At 39.6% G+C, this 16,230-nt stretch overlaps 2 protein-coding genes across 3 annotated transcripts; one reads left to right on the forward strand and one right to left on the reverse strand.

Moving 5' to 3' along the window:
* Positions 1 to 1,097: 1,097 nt before the first annotated feature.
* Positions 1,098 to 5,964, forward strand: snf8 (SNF8 subunit of ESCRT-II). Of its 2 annotated transcripts, none has more exons than XM_080746913.1 (9): positions 1,098 to 1,257; positions 2,829 to 2,896; positions 2,987 to 3,037; positions 3,131 to 3,269; positions 3,425 to 3,529; positions 3,879 to 3,951; positions 4,124 to 4,265; positions 4,823 to 4,897; positions 4,990 to 5,964. In XM_080746913.1, exons 2-9 carry the CDS (start codon positions 2,843 to 2,845, stop codon positions 5,125 to 5,127), a joined length of 777 nt encoding a protein of 258 aa, XP_080603039.1. In that variant the 5' UTR covers positions 1,098 to 1,257; positions 2,829 to 2,842; the 3' UTR covers positions 5,128 to 5,964. The 2 variants fall into 2 exon arrangements, with proteins under 2 accessions (XP_080603039.1, XP_080603040.1); XM_080746914.1 differs by having other exon boundaries at positions 2,836 to 2,896.
* calcoco2 (calcium binding and coiled-coil domain 2) lies at positions 5,746 to 16,010 on the reverse strand. Its single transcript, XM_080746897.1, has 18 exons — positions 15,939 to 16,010; positions 14,995 to 15,179; positions 13,791 to 13,893; positions 13,428 to 13,588; positions 12,408 to 12,533; positions 12,089 to 12,214; positions 11,892 to 11,999; positions 11,180 to 11,283; positions 10,956 to 11,025; positions 10,751 to 10,858; positions 9,396 to 9,499; positions 9,172 to 9,241; positions 8,783 to 8,944; positions 8,501 to 8,689; positions 8,237 to 8,353; positions 7,708 to 7,903; positions 7,478 to 7,503; positions 5,746 to 6,498 (listed from the first exon to the last, which is right to left on the reverse strand). Exons 2-18 carry the CDS (start codon positions 15,160 to 15,162, stop codon positions 6,334 to 6,336), a joined length of 2,103 nt encoding a protein of 700 aa, XP_080603023.1. The 5' UTR covers positions 15,163 to 15,179; positions 15,939 to 16,010; the 3' UTR covers positions 5,746 to 6,333.
* Between the last annotated feature and the right edge of the window lie 220 nt (positions 16,011 to 16,230).

The following is a 16,230-nucleotide window of genomic DNA, read 5'->3' on the forward strand; positions in this document are numbered from 1 at the left end:
ACCGAAACCGCCGTTTTCGGTCAAAAGGTCCTTTTCTACCATAAAATTCTGAAAAGCATTGGACCGAACGAGAGTTCGGAAATTTGCACGTCGGAAAACACAACTCACCAAACATTTCGGTCGAAGTATGGAGAGGCCTTTAGGTTGGCTTCCACAGTGTCAGTTTGCTTGCCACCAGTTCTGGGTGCCTGGCCCTGACACAGTGCCCAGCCAGCCTCATCCTTCTCTCTGTGACCTTCTCTGTGACCCGTGGGAGGCTCAGTCCCGTACAGGTAGACTACACGTTTCCGATGTGGTCCACCTATCGTCCTATGGTACCATGTGCCATTTGTTAAATTTTTGTGTAGACAATGTCCTGGGCCTTTCCCTGCTGTACTGTGAGTCCAGTCCATATCTCAGAGGAACCATACAGCACTAACTCACTGTTGTTACAAATGCCCAATTTTGAGATAATCTCCCATGTCATATTTCCACTCTCCTCATATCATCATCATTTCAGGCAAGTGCAAGTGAAAATCTCTTAAACTAAACAATATCAACCACTCACCACCAATAATCAATAACAGATCATTTGCTTTCTTCAGATTTAGTAAAATATCTTACTGAATAGGTTGCATTTATTCATATTATGAACATCCTTTGGAAAAATAATAATAATTAAAAAAAAAATCCAGTCCTGAAATTGTGTACAAGCATGTAGCTACTGTAGCTAATACATGTAGGCCTAGGCCTACACTATGTTAGGCACAGACTACCAAAGTCACATTTTATTCCAGTCTCACTCCTGAGTGCACCAGACCAGGCCAGACTCAATTTCACTTGAGGTGTGGTAGTAGAACCGTGGAACCACTTTGTTCGTCACATTTGATGACTTTCAAATGTTTTCTTGTAATTTTTCTTGATTGTGTAAATGTCATGGCAATGTGTTCGCACTTATAGTTATGTGGTAGCAAGCATTCACTTCTAAATATTCCAGTAGTTTTTCTGACCTGCTTACAATCGCCCCTGCAGCAGATGGCAGTGTTGTTTGTGTTATACAGTCATATACAGCAACGATATACTTTACTTCCGGGTTTTTTAATAACAGGAAACAAAACTGCTACAAAATTGAAATACTGTGTAGTGTAAATCTGTTTACATTATTGGAAATGGGAATGTTTCCGACTTTTATACTTTGGATATAACGTTCGGGGGGGTCACGTTCTGGTGTCAAGTGTCACGTAAAAACCCAGAGCTTGTGGACTACACCATTAGCAGGTTTGGTTTATATTAATTTGTATATTCATATTGTGCAACCAGACTACACTACAGTAACATTAGTTGCCTATTATCTTGGGTATTCACTCTGTGCGCAGAGACTAATAACATAGGCTAGAAATGTCTTCGGCTATATTCATGTATTGTCTGTAACCAGGGTACTGTAAAAGTTATTATTTGCCATTGGTTAGTTAGCGGTTAGCTCCTTTCGGGGTAGCTTCTTTTTTTTTTTTTTTTTTTTTTTTTTAAGCCATGGTAGGGTCTCGAGAGGGGCTAGGCATTGGTTAGCCGCAAATTGCAACACTAGATTTTTGAGCGGTGGTCACACCGTCTCCATAGCGTGGCCGTGTGTGTAGGTATGTATGTTTGTTTGTGGGTGGGTGGGTGGGTCTGTATGTAGCCTCAAGCCTGTGGTGTAGTACCTTTTATGACCACACATGTTAAGGGAGGGGCGCTGTTTTCAGGCCAGGCACACACACACACGCACACACACACACACACACACACACACACACACACACAGGGGGGGAGGGGTTGGTGGGTAAGAGGGTGCTGTTGAGACTAGTTGGTGGGTAAACCACCGCTCAGTTCACACGGGTGTGATTTTTATAATCGGATGAATCTAGGGTTGCAATAACTCCCATAGGGATCCAATGCATCAAAACAGTTTTTTGCTATCTGATTGTATTAAACGACTTCAAACTCACCAATATTGTGGCTCTATAGAAAGCTTGGAATTTACTCTTGCTATCTGCAAAGTGTTTGTTTCTGAAAAATCCACCGTAGAATTGTTATGATTTATTTTCTGTCAAGAAATCCAGCAGACATGGTTTATTTTCTAAGTGTTGAACTTCGGAAGCGCTCGTCTTCTATAACGCCATGTCCCGCTGCCTCTTGCATAATGTGACATTTAGAACCAGGTGGTCACAGGACCGTTGAGGGATTTTCCACGAGCGCTTCCAAACTCCAGGACTTAGAAAAAATTATCACCTGAACCAAATTTCTTGGATAGAAAGTAGCTCCTAACATGTCTACTGTGGATTTGAAACAAACACTTTGCAGATAGCAAGAGTAAATTCCAAGCTTTCTATAGAGCCACAATATTGGTGAAGTCGTTTAATACAATCAGATAGCAAAAACTGTTTTGATGCATTGGATCCCTATGGGAGGTATTGCAACCCTAGATTCATCCGATTATAAAAAATCTAGTGTTGCAATTTGCGGCTAGGCATTGGTCTGACTTCGCATTAGTCGGAAACTGGTGAATGCTAACCTGGTGAATTATAACCCTAAACCTAACCCAAACCAATGTAGGACTAATGAGATGACTTATGGTCAGTCCCCGATAAAAGTACTGTATATACAGTTACATTTTAAACAAAGGGAATTTTAAGTATTAAAAATGTGCAATAGTAAGAAAATAATACAATGAAATAAAATGTTGTCATGAAACTAAAATGTAGACATTGAATAAAACAAGAATCAAAAATGTTTAGATTTAAAAAAAGATGGAAATTGATTATGCAACTGTAGGTTAATATCTTGTATATTAATATATTGTTTGTATTAAGACTACAGTAACAATATGCATCGGCGAGGGGTTGGTGCAGGAGCTATTGCCAAAAAGAAACTTGCAGAGGTAGGCTATAACATGCAATGGCAATACAGTATTAATTTTCAGGAATAATGTTAACATCATTTCTAACTTTTCTTGTTTTATTTAATTGAGGCCAAGTATAAGGAAAGAGGAAATGTTCTTGCCGAAGATCAAATTGTTCAGGTAGGTCCACTGTTTTGTACTTGGATATTCATTAGAGGTGTGTTAGCCTGTATGGGGAAATATTTCAACTGACATGGATTTTTTTTCCCTCAGATGTCTAAACAGCTGGAAACCTTCAAGTCTAACCTGGAGGAATTTGCCAGCAAGCATAAACAAGAGATCCGCAAGAGCTCACAGTTTCGTGTCCAGTTTCAAGAAATGTGTGCCACCATTGGGGTCGATCCTCTTGCCTGTGAGAATTAAGTTTAGTTATGTTTAATATTATGTATATAGCGGGAGCCTGGAAAAATTGCTTTTCTCACAAAGTGTTATTATATTATGAATAATCTTTGCACCCTACTTTTAACACTCAAAATGTTTGTTTTGTTTTTCCTCTGTTTTTCCTAGCTGGTAAAGGCTTTTGGTCAGAGATGCTTGGTGTAGGAGACTTCTACTATGAGTTGGGTGTACAAATCATTGAAGTGTGCCTTGCCCTGAAACACAGAAATGGTGGTTAGTTTCTTCTGTCTTTTGCATCATTGTGATATGGAGCAGTTTATCACAGCACTATATTAAGTACCGTAAAACAAGAAGGCACCAAGATTCATGATTCAGAGTTAATTTATCATGGTTTCATGCAAAAGTATAAAGACTTCAATCATATTGAAAAAGAAGTAGTTAATATCTGTTTTCTAAGTGAACCCTGTATCATCATGTAATATGCCTACCAAGGTTTGAGATTATAATTTTGCTACATCTAGAACAGTAAACGACTTACTGTACTTAATGTAAAACACAATAGTACATTTTATTATTAATTTGAGTTTGAATAAAAGGGGTGTGTGTGTGTGTGTCCTTTCAGGGCTTATTACACTGGATGAACTCCATCACAGAGTGCTGAAGGGAAGGGGGAAATATGCTCAGGATGTCAGCCAGTGAGTGTCATTGCCATTGTGAGAAATCATTATTACATGAGAGCAGTCTTTACAAATATGAATTTAAACTGATAATTTCATTTTATACCTTTTGGGTTTTGCTTGTCTCAGTAAATATCCAAACACCAGGTCTGTAATAGCATGATTGTTAAACTGACTTGTGCTTTTCCAGAGATGACTTGGTGAGAGCCATAAAGAAGTTGAAAGCCATGGGCAACGGCTTTGGGATGATCCCCGTCGGAGACTCATACCTGGTGCAGTCTGTCCCTGCAGAGCTCAACATGGATCACACTGTAGTTCTACAGCTGGCCGAGGTAACGCTCTTCTCCAAGAGGTGCATTTAAAAGGACCCTTTTCAAATACCACCATTGATTTAGCAAAAGTATGGCATCTTTTGACATATTACATCCTGAGCATCCACATTTCCGATTTGGAAACTTTTCTGTTACCGGTATGTGCCTTATTTTTACACTTACCAATTCTTTATATAAATGATGTCTTCGGTTTGGCAGTAAATTCAAAATTGTATCTTCTATTTGATAGACAATATGTCCATGTACAACCTTGATATGGGAGGTTCCAGGAGTCCCCAGCTAAATTATTAACACTTGAAAACACTTAAGCCCCATTTTAATTTTCAAAGATAGCAGATCTATGAGCTCATAACGCGTCGTGTTGTGAGCTTGTAGTTATTTTTGAAAAATGTTGGCAAATTCTCTTATGGAGATCCCTGGCACTTCAGTTGGTGGTCTGCACCAAATAGTTATCAATTTGGGGGTCCTTGACTTGAAAAGGTTTGAGAACCACTGCCATATACAGTATGTGTTATCTTGGTAATATACATATATTCTTCTTTTTTTTCCCTCTATAGAAGAAGGGCTACGTTACAGTGAGTGAGATCACAGACAATCTAAAATGGGAGAGAGAACGTGCTTCTCATGTCCTGGTAAGTGTGAAAAGGGTAATTGAGGTACTGTAATTATAATACTTGTTTTCAGTCTTAAGACCTTATTGGCCATTGTCTTCCTATATTCCCAGGATCACTTGCTGAAAGAGGGGTTGGCTTGGCTGGATTCTCAAGCTGCCGGTGAACCACAGTACTGGCTGCCTGCTCTCTTCTCTGAACTGACTTCCCGGGATGTCACACCAGAAGAGGCCAATCAGATGACACCCTAAGATCTGATTCTCTGGACAGTCACTGTACGTGAAAATTTGCTGGAGGGATAATAATGTGCCTGGCAGAATGAGTCTGATTTCATGGACCTGAGGAGGTCTGTATGGGTCAGTTCCCCCAAATCATATGTGTGGACCCAAGGATATCCTGCTATATCAGCTCCTCCCTTAAGGCCACGAAGTGGATGCTGCAGCAAGCACACATATTATAAGGGGTTCAGGGAAAACAGAATCTGAATTGGTAAATTTTCTATCAGTCTTCGAAGCCATACAATTATTTCACAATACCTGAATGGTACAGACTGAGGCTGTAACTACCTCCTGAAAGCCAAGAATGGAAGCTGTCATCTGTTCATATATTATCAATATCTTTAAAATATTTCTGCTAGGCAGGAAGCTCTATGCTTTGATCAACTTGAATTACATTACAACAAATTGACACAAATACAAAGACGAAACATAGGCAGGGAATCAGTTTCACATTTTCAGCACTTCCATTGCACAGACTGTTTAGGCGGAAGCATTTGAAAATTATGTGAGCCAAGAGTCTGGCTCGAGAGACTAATGATCTATTAACATGTCAACAAGTGAACTTTTAAGTAACATTACATTGTCAGAACACGCTGTTGTTATCTTTTATTGCAGTTTCGTTATTTTCAAAATTACATCAGCTGCATTGTAGGGGTGCGATGAGTTTTTCTTTTTGTGGTCACCACAGCCGTGGTGTTAGTATACAGTATAATAGACTGGTGGGGTTTAATACATGGGTTTACCGTCTCATAATGAATACCAACTTGTTACATCATTAAAGTTATTCATTAAAGTTATTTTCAAAAGACTGATTGCACTTTTTCTTTTTCTTTTTTAGATAAAGCAGCACTTAAATGAAAATGAACTGTGAAGTGTCAGTATTGTTCTCTTCCATAAAAACATGTTCTGAGCTGTGGTTAAGATATTGTATTCTGAGCATAAGCCAAAAAGTGATATTCTTGTAGAATAAGCCATATTGAATATGTACATTGTTTGTGATGCATACTTTTTAAGCTCTCCCTGTAATATTGACTTTCCTTTCACCATAAACAGTGCATTAATTGCCATGAGCCAGGTTGAGAGATGTGCTATAAATTCTCATTCTTGCTTAATCATGACTCATTGAAACCTACTTGGAAGTGAACACACAAGACATTCCCTTATACCCAAGTCTGATTCCTACAACTCGTGGCTGTACACATGATCCTCAAACACAGACTGCTCCATGCTGTCACAGATGAGTGTGCAGAAAGGACACACTTGGTGGCTTTGCTCATGCAGCACCCTCTCCTCCCGTGTAAAGCCTGGGAAAGTCTCCTGGCAGTGCCGGCACACAAACGATTCCTGGGATTGAAATAGAGAGGGCCGGTCATATGTGGTAACATAAGAGGTGTCTGATAGATTAAGTTTGAGTAAACACATACTGTACGTTGTAAACAGCAGACACGGTTTGGTATTAATCATGAATATCTAATGGCAATGCACCTTGGGGGTTATTTTTTAACTATAGCATCCCTATTCTGGGGCTAAGATTTGGCAAAAATCCACAACGTGTCACAACACAAATACTGCATTGTGAGATTGTAGGCCGGCTATTTTTGGAAAATATATTAAGAACAAAAACAGGAGGCATATTGCCGAACCCTTGGGAATCTTGTCAAATAAATACACGGTTTAAATGGTAACTCTTTGTTCAAGAATGATCATGTTACCATATTTCTGTTAACATACTGTAATGAATTTGTCTTTTCTGTGCCACATTAAATTGTATTGATAGTGGCTGGAAGTGTTGTATCCAGGTTAGCCGATTAATTCGAATTTAAAAAAGAAACTGTTATGTTTGTTTTTTGTTTTCAACTACCCATTAAGCCATAGCAGCTGGAGATCGGCTTGAGGAGCACATAAACAAAATAATCGTATCATTTTCATGAGGCATGTTGTTGTTGACCCCCAGCAAATGCTCTGCGGAACCCCAGGTTGGGGACCACTACTTTACATAACATCTTAAAATACATGGATTGGCTGGGACTCCGAGTCTGTACAGTTCTTTTCCTGCTCAGACTAAGGGTGCATTCAAATAGACTTATTACCAAACAGTGAACATTGTAGTTTCAACCTGGCCTAACATACACTGTCGCGTTAAATAGTGCTTAAGTGCAGTTGGAGTCCTTATGAATTCTCCTTCAAATCTTTCTTTCCAACGTCATGATATTACAAGTCAAGCGAAAAATGCTAGGAAAAAGATAGGATGTCATTTTAGACTATTTGGATGCACCCTATGTATCAAAAACCCAACTTGTTTGAAAGACATGTCTGGACGTACCTCTTCCTCTGTATCTGCAATGGTTCCTGTAAGAAAACAAGTTGTAATTTGGTCAATGGAGCAAATAAAGAAAAAGGAACTTGATATCACAATATAATATTTACTTTTTCTTTCTTTTTTTAATCAACTTTCAACCATATTTCCCCCCCACAAACAAATGTATACATTTTTGTGTTGCACTACTATAACTACGGCTTTAAATTCAGCTGAAACAGGTTCCTCAACCTTACCTATTGTTTCAAATAGGGCCTCATCATATTGGAGAGACTCTGGAAGTGTGTCCTGCTGTTGCCCCTGGCTGGAAGTTGTGATTGCTTCAGGTGAGAAGCCATGAGGGCTTGAAGGTTGCATGTATAATGAGTCAGCGGCAGAGGCAATCTGTTCAGCCAACTCTCTGCCAAGGCGGTCATTATCTCTTTCGAGATTCTGACACGGTAAACACACAGACAAACAAAGATGAGCTAAAAATCAGGAAGTGACCCTTTGACTAAACACAACTGGTAAAAACAAACCTAGCCCAACCTTACCCTCCCCTGACCCTTCTTTGTATTTACCTACTGTATATATATTCTTTGCACTGTTTTTATTTTATTTCTTATTCTATTTTTTTTTTCTTTCCTGAGGTAGGATCTCCTTTTATGGTAGTTGACCTTGTAGCAGTGAACTGTACCGTCATGAAACTATACCTTTTCCTAAGCAAACTTCTAATAAAGTCTTCAATCAATCAACCCCTTGCTAAATAAACAAAAGAAAATCTACCCGAATTTGTCTTTCTAGCTCTTCTTTCTCCTGTTGCTCAATCGTGATCCTGTTGTCCATCTCAGTGGTGTTTACGTTCATCTCTGCAATGATGCTGTGCGCTTCTGTGAGTCGCAGCTTAAAAACAACAATAAAACATTAAGACCTGAGATCAGTCAAAAAAGGTAAAGATAGTAGATCTGCTTCAACAGTTTGCTGTTACTCGTTAAGAGAATCTATATTCAATAATCTGAACTGAGGCCTACATATTATCGGAAAGTTCACCTCTAGTTTGCTGCTGCAGCGTTTCGACTGATCAGATGATAATGCAAGGCCATCTAGTTGTTCCTTGGTGTCAAGCAGCTCTCTGTCCAGATGCTCCAATTGTCTCTGTGCGCTGTTGAACAACTGTCTCTCGTCGGACAGTTGTGCACGAGCTTCCTGTAGCTGGTTAAGTAAGGTCTCATATCGCACCTAGATGTAGACATCAGGACAAGGTAACTCATCAACACTGAATTCAGAAAAAAAGAAAAGAGGTCCTTCTGCGAATTTGTGCCCAGTGCCCACCTTCATGTCTTCGTCTGGAATGTTCTGCAACGTCTCCTGCTGACTCCTGCGTAGTTCCGCGTTTTCTCTCTTCAGTTCGTCCACGTTGTGTGTTAGCTCATGTAGTCTACGAAGCTCAACATGGAGTCTCTCCTTCTCTTTCTCACTGCTCTGGAGGTCCGCCTGTGAAGGGAACAGAAGAGAAAGTCATGATCTGCCACGGACCACTCTCCTCTAACAAATGACCACACATAATACCATATCCAATCAGCGGACCTCTATTATGATTTCATGTATGTTTAATTCTGAAGCATTTCAACAGATGTAATTACACCTGTTAACAGGTCTATAAGTTGTAATTATTCCTACATTGTTGATTATACGGTCAAATTAAAACAGCTCTTAGATACCTGTAGGAGCTGAATAACATCTCTCAGTTTGAGCAGTTCTCGTTCTTGCTCTCTCACCTTGGGTTTTAGCCTGAAAACGCAGGAATGAGCATTAGAGATACTTTCGGTGTAGGGGCATATCAATGTTGTCACCCTTTCTTCTCATTGTACAATTTGTGTCTCAGAGAGAGATACTGTACATGTACACAGGCAGATGCTGTACTATTTGTTCAGTTGTAACTCACTCAGCAATCTCCACACTTTGGATGTCGAGCTTCCCATTTAGCTCCTCTCGCTCCCGTTTCAGTTGATTGATCTTCACCACAGCTCGATCGTATTTCTGCTTAACCTGTGCAAACATACGAATTGTGTTCCATATTCACACCTCTGCCATTTTGCTTGTGTCACACACTGCAAGTGTAACACAAGATTGAATGCGTCAATCGTACAGACTACAGACAGTCAGACAGACACAGTACTCAATTTCAGTAGCTTAAGAACTGGAAGCACAACTTCTACTAAGTGACTGCTATTGAATTTTAAAAATATCCAAATCTCACCCTTAGCCCCTTACCCAGAGCTACGAGGCTACTAATTGAAAATTGTGTAAACTGAAGCCAAGGCGCACTCTCTGCGCCTCAAATAGTATTGGTACCTTCCTTCACATGGTTTGGGAATGCCCAAATGTGTCGTCATTCTGGAATATGGTTGCCTCAAAACTTTCAACTATTTTTAGTATTAATATCATATCTTCTCCTTCTTTATTTTTATTAAATGACGTCTCACAGTTGCAACTAAACAATATACGCAAGCGCATCTTCTTTGCTGGATTAACGGCGGCGAAGAAGATGGTAGCTACGCGGTGGAAACCTCCTCATACGTTAACGTTTCGCCAGTGGGCCTTAACCTTTCTAGATATAGTATATTTAGAGCAGTCGATAGCAAGGTTACACGGAGCAAAAGAAGAAAACATTAATATGTGGTCGGACATTGCAGATAAGCTTAAGGCTATGATTCAAGAAATCACTATATAGTGGTAACAGCCTAGCACAGGCATGCACTATTGTACATTCCGTGTTGGTCCGGGGAAAGGGGGTGGGTGGGTTTTCTTTTCCTTTTCTTGTTTTGCTATTGTTTGTGTTTGTCTGTTAATTGCATTTTTCTTTTGATTAATGTTTTACTTTTTCTTGTTCTATTCATATGTATGTCTCTAATTTTATGTTATGGAAAATAAAAATAATTGATAACAAAAAAAAAAACTGAAGCCAAGGCTTATTTTACACACACCATTTGAAAAGTAAATTAATTATCAAAAACAAAACTGAAGAACAGTTTGAGGTTTGTGTCTCATCCTTATTCCCTTTCACTCACACAAGGATGCGCACGCACACTGCACGCACGCACACACACACTCACTCATTCCATCACTCTCTCCATCTCTGGCTCTTCAACTGTGGCTACTCATGTCAATTTATTAACTTGCATAAGGTACATCAACCTTTTTTTTTTTTATCTTTCTGTCAATGTATTCACTTTCATAAGATACACACATACAAGGTAGCTCTGGATCAAAGCAGAGATAAAACACCCTTGGCATTACCTCCTGTTCCCTCTGTGACTCATCCACTGACTTCAAGCTTTGACTCAGTTTTTCCTCCTCTCTGCTATTTTGTTGCTCTAGCTGATGGGCCTTTTGGATCAGGTCCTCCTGAAACGTAACATCACTTTAGTTTCTAGATGCTCAGACTAGATGTTTATTCCTACATTGTTGATTATACGGTCAAATTAAAACAGCTCTTAGATACCTGTAGGAGCTGAATAACATCTCTCAGTTTGAGCAGTTCTCGTTCTTGCTCTCTCACCTTGGGTTTTAGCCTGAAAACGCAGAAATGAGCATTAGAGATACTTTCGGTGTAGGGGCATATCAATGTTGTCACCCTTTCTTCTCATTGTACAATTTGTGTCTCAGAGAGAGATACTGTACATGTACACAGGCAGATGCTGTACTATTTGTTCAGTTGTAACTCACTCAGCAATCTCCACACTTTGGATGTCGAGCTTCCCATTTAGCTCCTCTCGCTCCTGTTTCAGTTGATTGATCTTCACCACAGCTCGATCGTATTTCTGCTTAACCTGTGCAAACATACGAATTGTGTTCCATATTCACACCTCTGCCATTTTGCTTGTGTCACACACTGCAAGTGTAACGCAAGAGTGAATGCGTCAATGGTACAGACTACAGACAGTCAGACAGACAGACACAGTACTCAATTTCAGTAGCTTAAGAACTGGAAGCACAACTTCTACTAAGTGACTGCTATTGAATTTTAAAAATATCCAAATCTCACCCTTAGCCCCTTACCCAGAGCTACGAGGCTACTAATTGAAAATTGTGTAAACTGAAGCCAAGGCTTATTTTACATACACCATTTGAAAAGTAAATGAATTATCAAAAACAAAACTGAAGAACAGTTTGAGGTTTGTGTCTCATCCTTATTCCCTTTCACTCACACAAGGATGCGCACGCACACTGCACGCACGCGCACACACACACTCACTCATTCCATCACTCTCTCCATCTCTGGCTCTTCAACTGTGGCTACTCATGTCAATTTATTAACTTGCATAAGGTACATCAACCTTTTTTTTTTAATCTTTCTGTCAATGTATTCACTTTCATAAGATACACACATAGATGGTAGCTCTGGATCAAAGCAGAGATAAAACACCCTTGGCATTACCTCCTGTTCCCTCTGTGACTCATCCACTGACTTCAAGCTTTGACTCAGTTTTTCCTCCTCTCTGCTATTTTGTTGCTCTAGCTGATGGGCCTTTTGGATCAGGTCCTCCTGAAACGTAACATCACTTTAGTTTCTAGATGCTCAGACTAGATGTTTATTCTTGTACACATGGTATGGACTGCTGATCGAAGACGTACCTTGACGCGGTCGAGTTCTTGCTGTTGTTCCCTCAGATTACTTCTTAAGCTCTCGTTTTGTTGCTTTGTTTGACTCAACTCTTCGCCAAGTTCCTTTCTTTCCTGCTCACTCCCATCCTGCTGCTCCTGTGCAAAGTAATTATCTTGTGTAAAAGAAGTTGATGGAAACTGCTCTTGCTTAAATACACATGGGTGTCATCTCCAATTATAATTGTGAAACAATGTGTATACAGCAAAACCCTAACCCTAAGTAATAACTTCATTCAGTGGCCCAGTAAGGATCTCTAAGTTATATTAAGTTGTATGAAGCACAACAGACCTTCAGGTGGTCGACCTCTCGCTGTTTCTCCATAAGAGCGCTCTTTATGCTCTCATTTTGCAATCTCATCTGATCCACCTCTTTCTGCAGTTCATCCCTCTCCCGTGCACTCTGCTCAACTTGCTCCTGGATTAAATAAACAACATGTCAGTACAGCACTTTATTTGTCCATGAGCTGAGATCCAAATGTGCTCTCTTCATCACAGACAGTTTTCTTTTGCACAACACTTTGGGAATCGATACACCAGTACAACTTCTTTGTCAATATCACTGATATCATGAGCACATCAATGACCAGTCTTTATTTAGATCACTGCCGTGCCACGGCTTCCAATGACTTATAAACCCTGTTGAACCATGCACACTTTATAAAATCAGACTTTCTGATAGCCATTCATTCTACCATTCTGTTACAGCCATCCGTAATTTTATATTTGTTTACTTGGTGTGTATAGGTTTCTATTATTTGGTCTTTGTATTACTTGTATTTTGTTATGTTTCTGCAAGGTGAAGAGTTGTAGTGGAGCCTGGAGAGCTGATTGCCAATTGACAGTCAGCCCTGGAAATATCTGTTCCTGCATTGCTGCGGTGCAAACAGCAGCCAGTGGTGGAGTAGAAGTAAAATTATTGAAAATGGGAAATACTCAAGTAAAGTACAAATACTCAAAATTGGTACTGGTACTGTACTTAAGTAAATGTAGGCTACAAGTTACTTTACAGGGGAAGCGCCCAGGAAAACGGTTTATAAAGCCTCAGTTTGAGGTGCAATGAGAGATACTTGAGTTTGAGAGCACTACTGTGTGTGGAGGACTGTCAGCTTAAAAGCAACAAAATCGATCCCTCTGTCCTCCCACCTCAAATCAACCTTTGCTTTAGTCTTTATTTAGGAAAGACTTTAGAAACTCTGACCCTTTTGATTTGTTATATTATGTTCTTCTGATTGAGTGTCTTTAGTTAGCTGTTTTCTTTAGTTATTATGTTGCAATCTTTTACCCCTAAACAAAGGGTCGTAACACCAACCTGTGTTGTGATCACCAGCAGGTCAGTTTCCAGGCTACAGTCCACACTTGGCTCCTCTGGAAGTTTGAAACAGAATGGTGTGCTGGCTCCTCTCACTTGACCACTGCTGTCCACATAGCAGAACTGGTAGAACTCTGCATCATCCTTTGGCAAATAGTACTCTAACAGAAATAAAGTTAAATATTAGTGGAGGCACAAGAGAGATTAGCCTCAGACACTGACTCCTGCAAAGCCACCCCATAACAGAACTTCACTCCATTATCACATTAAAAAGAAAAAAGATAGGCCTACAGTACCATAACGTAACACAGAACCGGAAACAATCCCAGGTAAAATAAAAACATAAATTGAAACAGGTTGTACCATTAAAGATCACTTGTTTTTTCACTGGCTCTTCTCTCTCCACATCTGAGAACGGTTCTACCCATACGAATGTATGATAGTCTTTGGTGCTGCTCCACCCTACCTGCAAGACAACATTAAATGGTTTCATGGTTGCTGAGCACACTTGTATGTGTCAGCATGGTTAGCACTACCGGGACCCGGTCCGCCCATGTTTAATCTGTGGCGGGCCAGACTGCGCAAATGGAAGCCGTGCTCAGAACCGTTCTTCTGTACAGTGGAAAAGGCCTTTAAACTTGAGTCAGACCAAATAGTTCTTTCTTGTATGTATATTGTATATACATATATATAAGGACAGGGACTAGTAAAGTAGAATACACAGTAAATCCTCAGTGTTAATTGATCAATTTGTAAATTACAGCAATCAATCCAGAGTAGACCTAATCTAAAACCTTATTTTAAGGCAATCTGTATGGTAGAATATGTTGATACAATAAGTAGTACTTCATGAAGCTAATTTTTTTAATCTGATGGATCTAGGGTTGCAATACCTTCCACAGGGATTCAATGCATCAAAACGTCTGATTGTATTAAACAACGTCAAACTCACCAACATTGCTGCTCTATGGAAAGCTTGAATTATCCTCTTTCTATCTGCAAAGTGTTTGTTTCAGAAAAATCCACTAGACATGTTATGAGTTACTTTCTGTCAAGAAATCCGAGCATGTTTGTTTTTTTCTTATTTTTTACTTTGGAAGCCCTTGTCTTAAATAACGCAACGTCCCACTGCCTCCTGCATTATGTGACATTTAGAACCAGCTGGTACACAGGACCATTGAGTGATTTCCCACAAGCGCTTCCAAACTCCAATACTTAGAAAAAATAATCACCTGAAGTGAATTTCCTGACAGAAAGTAGCTCATAATAACATGTACAGTGGATTTTTCTGAAACAAACACTTTGCAGATAGAAAGAGGATAATTCAAGCTTTCCATAGTCGCAATATTGGTGAGTTTGAAGTTGTTTAATACAATCAGATAGCATTTTTTTAAATGCATTGAATCCCTATGGGAGGTATTGCAATCCTAGATTCATCAGATTAAAAAAAAAAGAAAAAAAAATCTAGTGTTGCAATTTGCGGCTAGAATAGGATAGAATCCCAGGTAATGACAAAAGGTATGCCATGCATGTACCCTTGAGTTACATTGTGTTTTTTCCCCCTTACCTTAAAAACCCCCACCCAGTCTCTTGTATTGGGCAGGAAGCCAGCGGTCAGGGTGTACTGGCATGTCACCCCGGTGGACGGTGGGTATGTGTGAGGGATGTCATGGAAGAGGACCAGAGAGTAGGTCGCAGACGGTTCCACAACTGAAACATCACTGCAGCTCTCCATGCTGACCTATAACTAGCCTATAAGAACATATTATAAAGCACAGTGGTTATAACACTTTTCAGCTCAAAACCCCAAAAAATAAATAAATCTACAACCTCACAACGTATTTCTTCACACAGTGTTGTGAGCTTGTAGATCTACATTTTTTTACAGTTTTCTAATTTATGGAATTCTTAGATTTTTATTGTATATATTAATTAAATTACTTTTTAGTTATTCATGATGTTTTGAAATAATTAAAAACAAAAATGAAGGTAGGCCTACACATAAATGTGTCCGCGACCCACAAATGGGTCCCGACCCAGTGTTTGCGAACCAGTGTTTTAAAGAATCAAAACACTTAGGACGCTTCCTCCTCCGCGGCTCTATGCAACAACATGTCATGTCTGTCTGACTGACGATAAACAGGTGCAACACACGGTGAGTCAGGAAGCCAGACAAATGTTGATCTTTGATCACTTAGGTTTCACTTTCTCTTAAAAATGTGAAGTCACGGAGATTAAAAAGGGGACTTTATGAAAAATTACCGGTAACTTATGTAGGCCTATTTTATAGATTCGTTCCCACACTTGTACGTAGTTATGTCTGTCATCAAGTCGCTTGAAGGGACTTCTATAAAAGTTATATTAAACGTTCATAAAATCAGAAACCGAAAGTAGACCGTAAACTGTCATACAGACTGAACGTTTATTATTCTAATAGCCGAATATATTCACAGCAAACTTTCATAAACAAAACATTAACAGGCAGATGTTGACATTGAAAGTTCAACTTACAAGTTTAGGGTCACTTCTCGCTGTCTCAACACTGCAGTCGACAGAGCTCCCAAACACAGTGACGACTCTGTATTTATTTTCGTTGCGTAATGTGTGTCGGACTCCAGACTACATGATAATGGTCCGGTCTGGGAAATGTAGTTTACTTGATAGTGTTATTACGGCGTTGGCATCCAAGTTTTGCATTGCCGCCATCTGCTGGATATTTAATATAGGCCAACATTCAGTGCAAAATTGTCAAGAAGTGACCCAATGGTGGAAAGTAAACTTAAGTACTCAACTCAAGTAGCCA

Source organism: Nannobrachium achirus (genome assembly GCF_963921795.1).
Source record: "Nannobrachium achirus genome assembly, chromosome: 18".
Lineage (NCBI taxonomy): Eukaryota > Metazoa > Chordata > Actinopteri > Myctophiformes > Myctophidae > Nannobrachium > Nannobrachium achirus.

Coding starts and splice junctions, on each gene's coding strand:
- snf8 (XM_080746913.1), top strand. CDS start 2,843: ATGCATCGGCGAGGGGTTGGTGCAGGAGCTATTGCCAAAAAGAAACTT. Junction 3,270..3,424: donor TGGGGTCGATCCTCTTGCCT/GTGAGAATTAAG, acceptor TGTTTTTCCTAG/CTGGTAAAGGCTTTTGGTCA. Junction 3,530..3,878: donor CCTGAAACACAGAAATGGTG/GTTAGTTTCTTC, acceptor GTGTCCTTTCAG/GGCTTATTACACTGGATGAA.
- calcoco2 (XM_080746897.1), bottom strand. CDS start 15,162: ATGGAGAGCTGCAGTGATGTTTCAGTTGTGGAACCGTCTGCGACCTAC. Junction 8,690..8,782: donor TTCCAGACGAAGACATGAAG/GTGGGCACTGGG, acceptor GTCTACATCTAG/GTGCGATATGAGACCTTACT. Junction 7,504..7,707: donor GGCCCTATTTGAAACAATAG/GTAAGGTTGAGG, acceptor GTTTTCTTACAG/GAACCATTGCAGATACAGAG.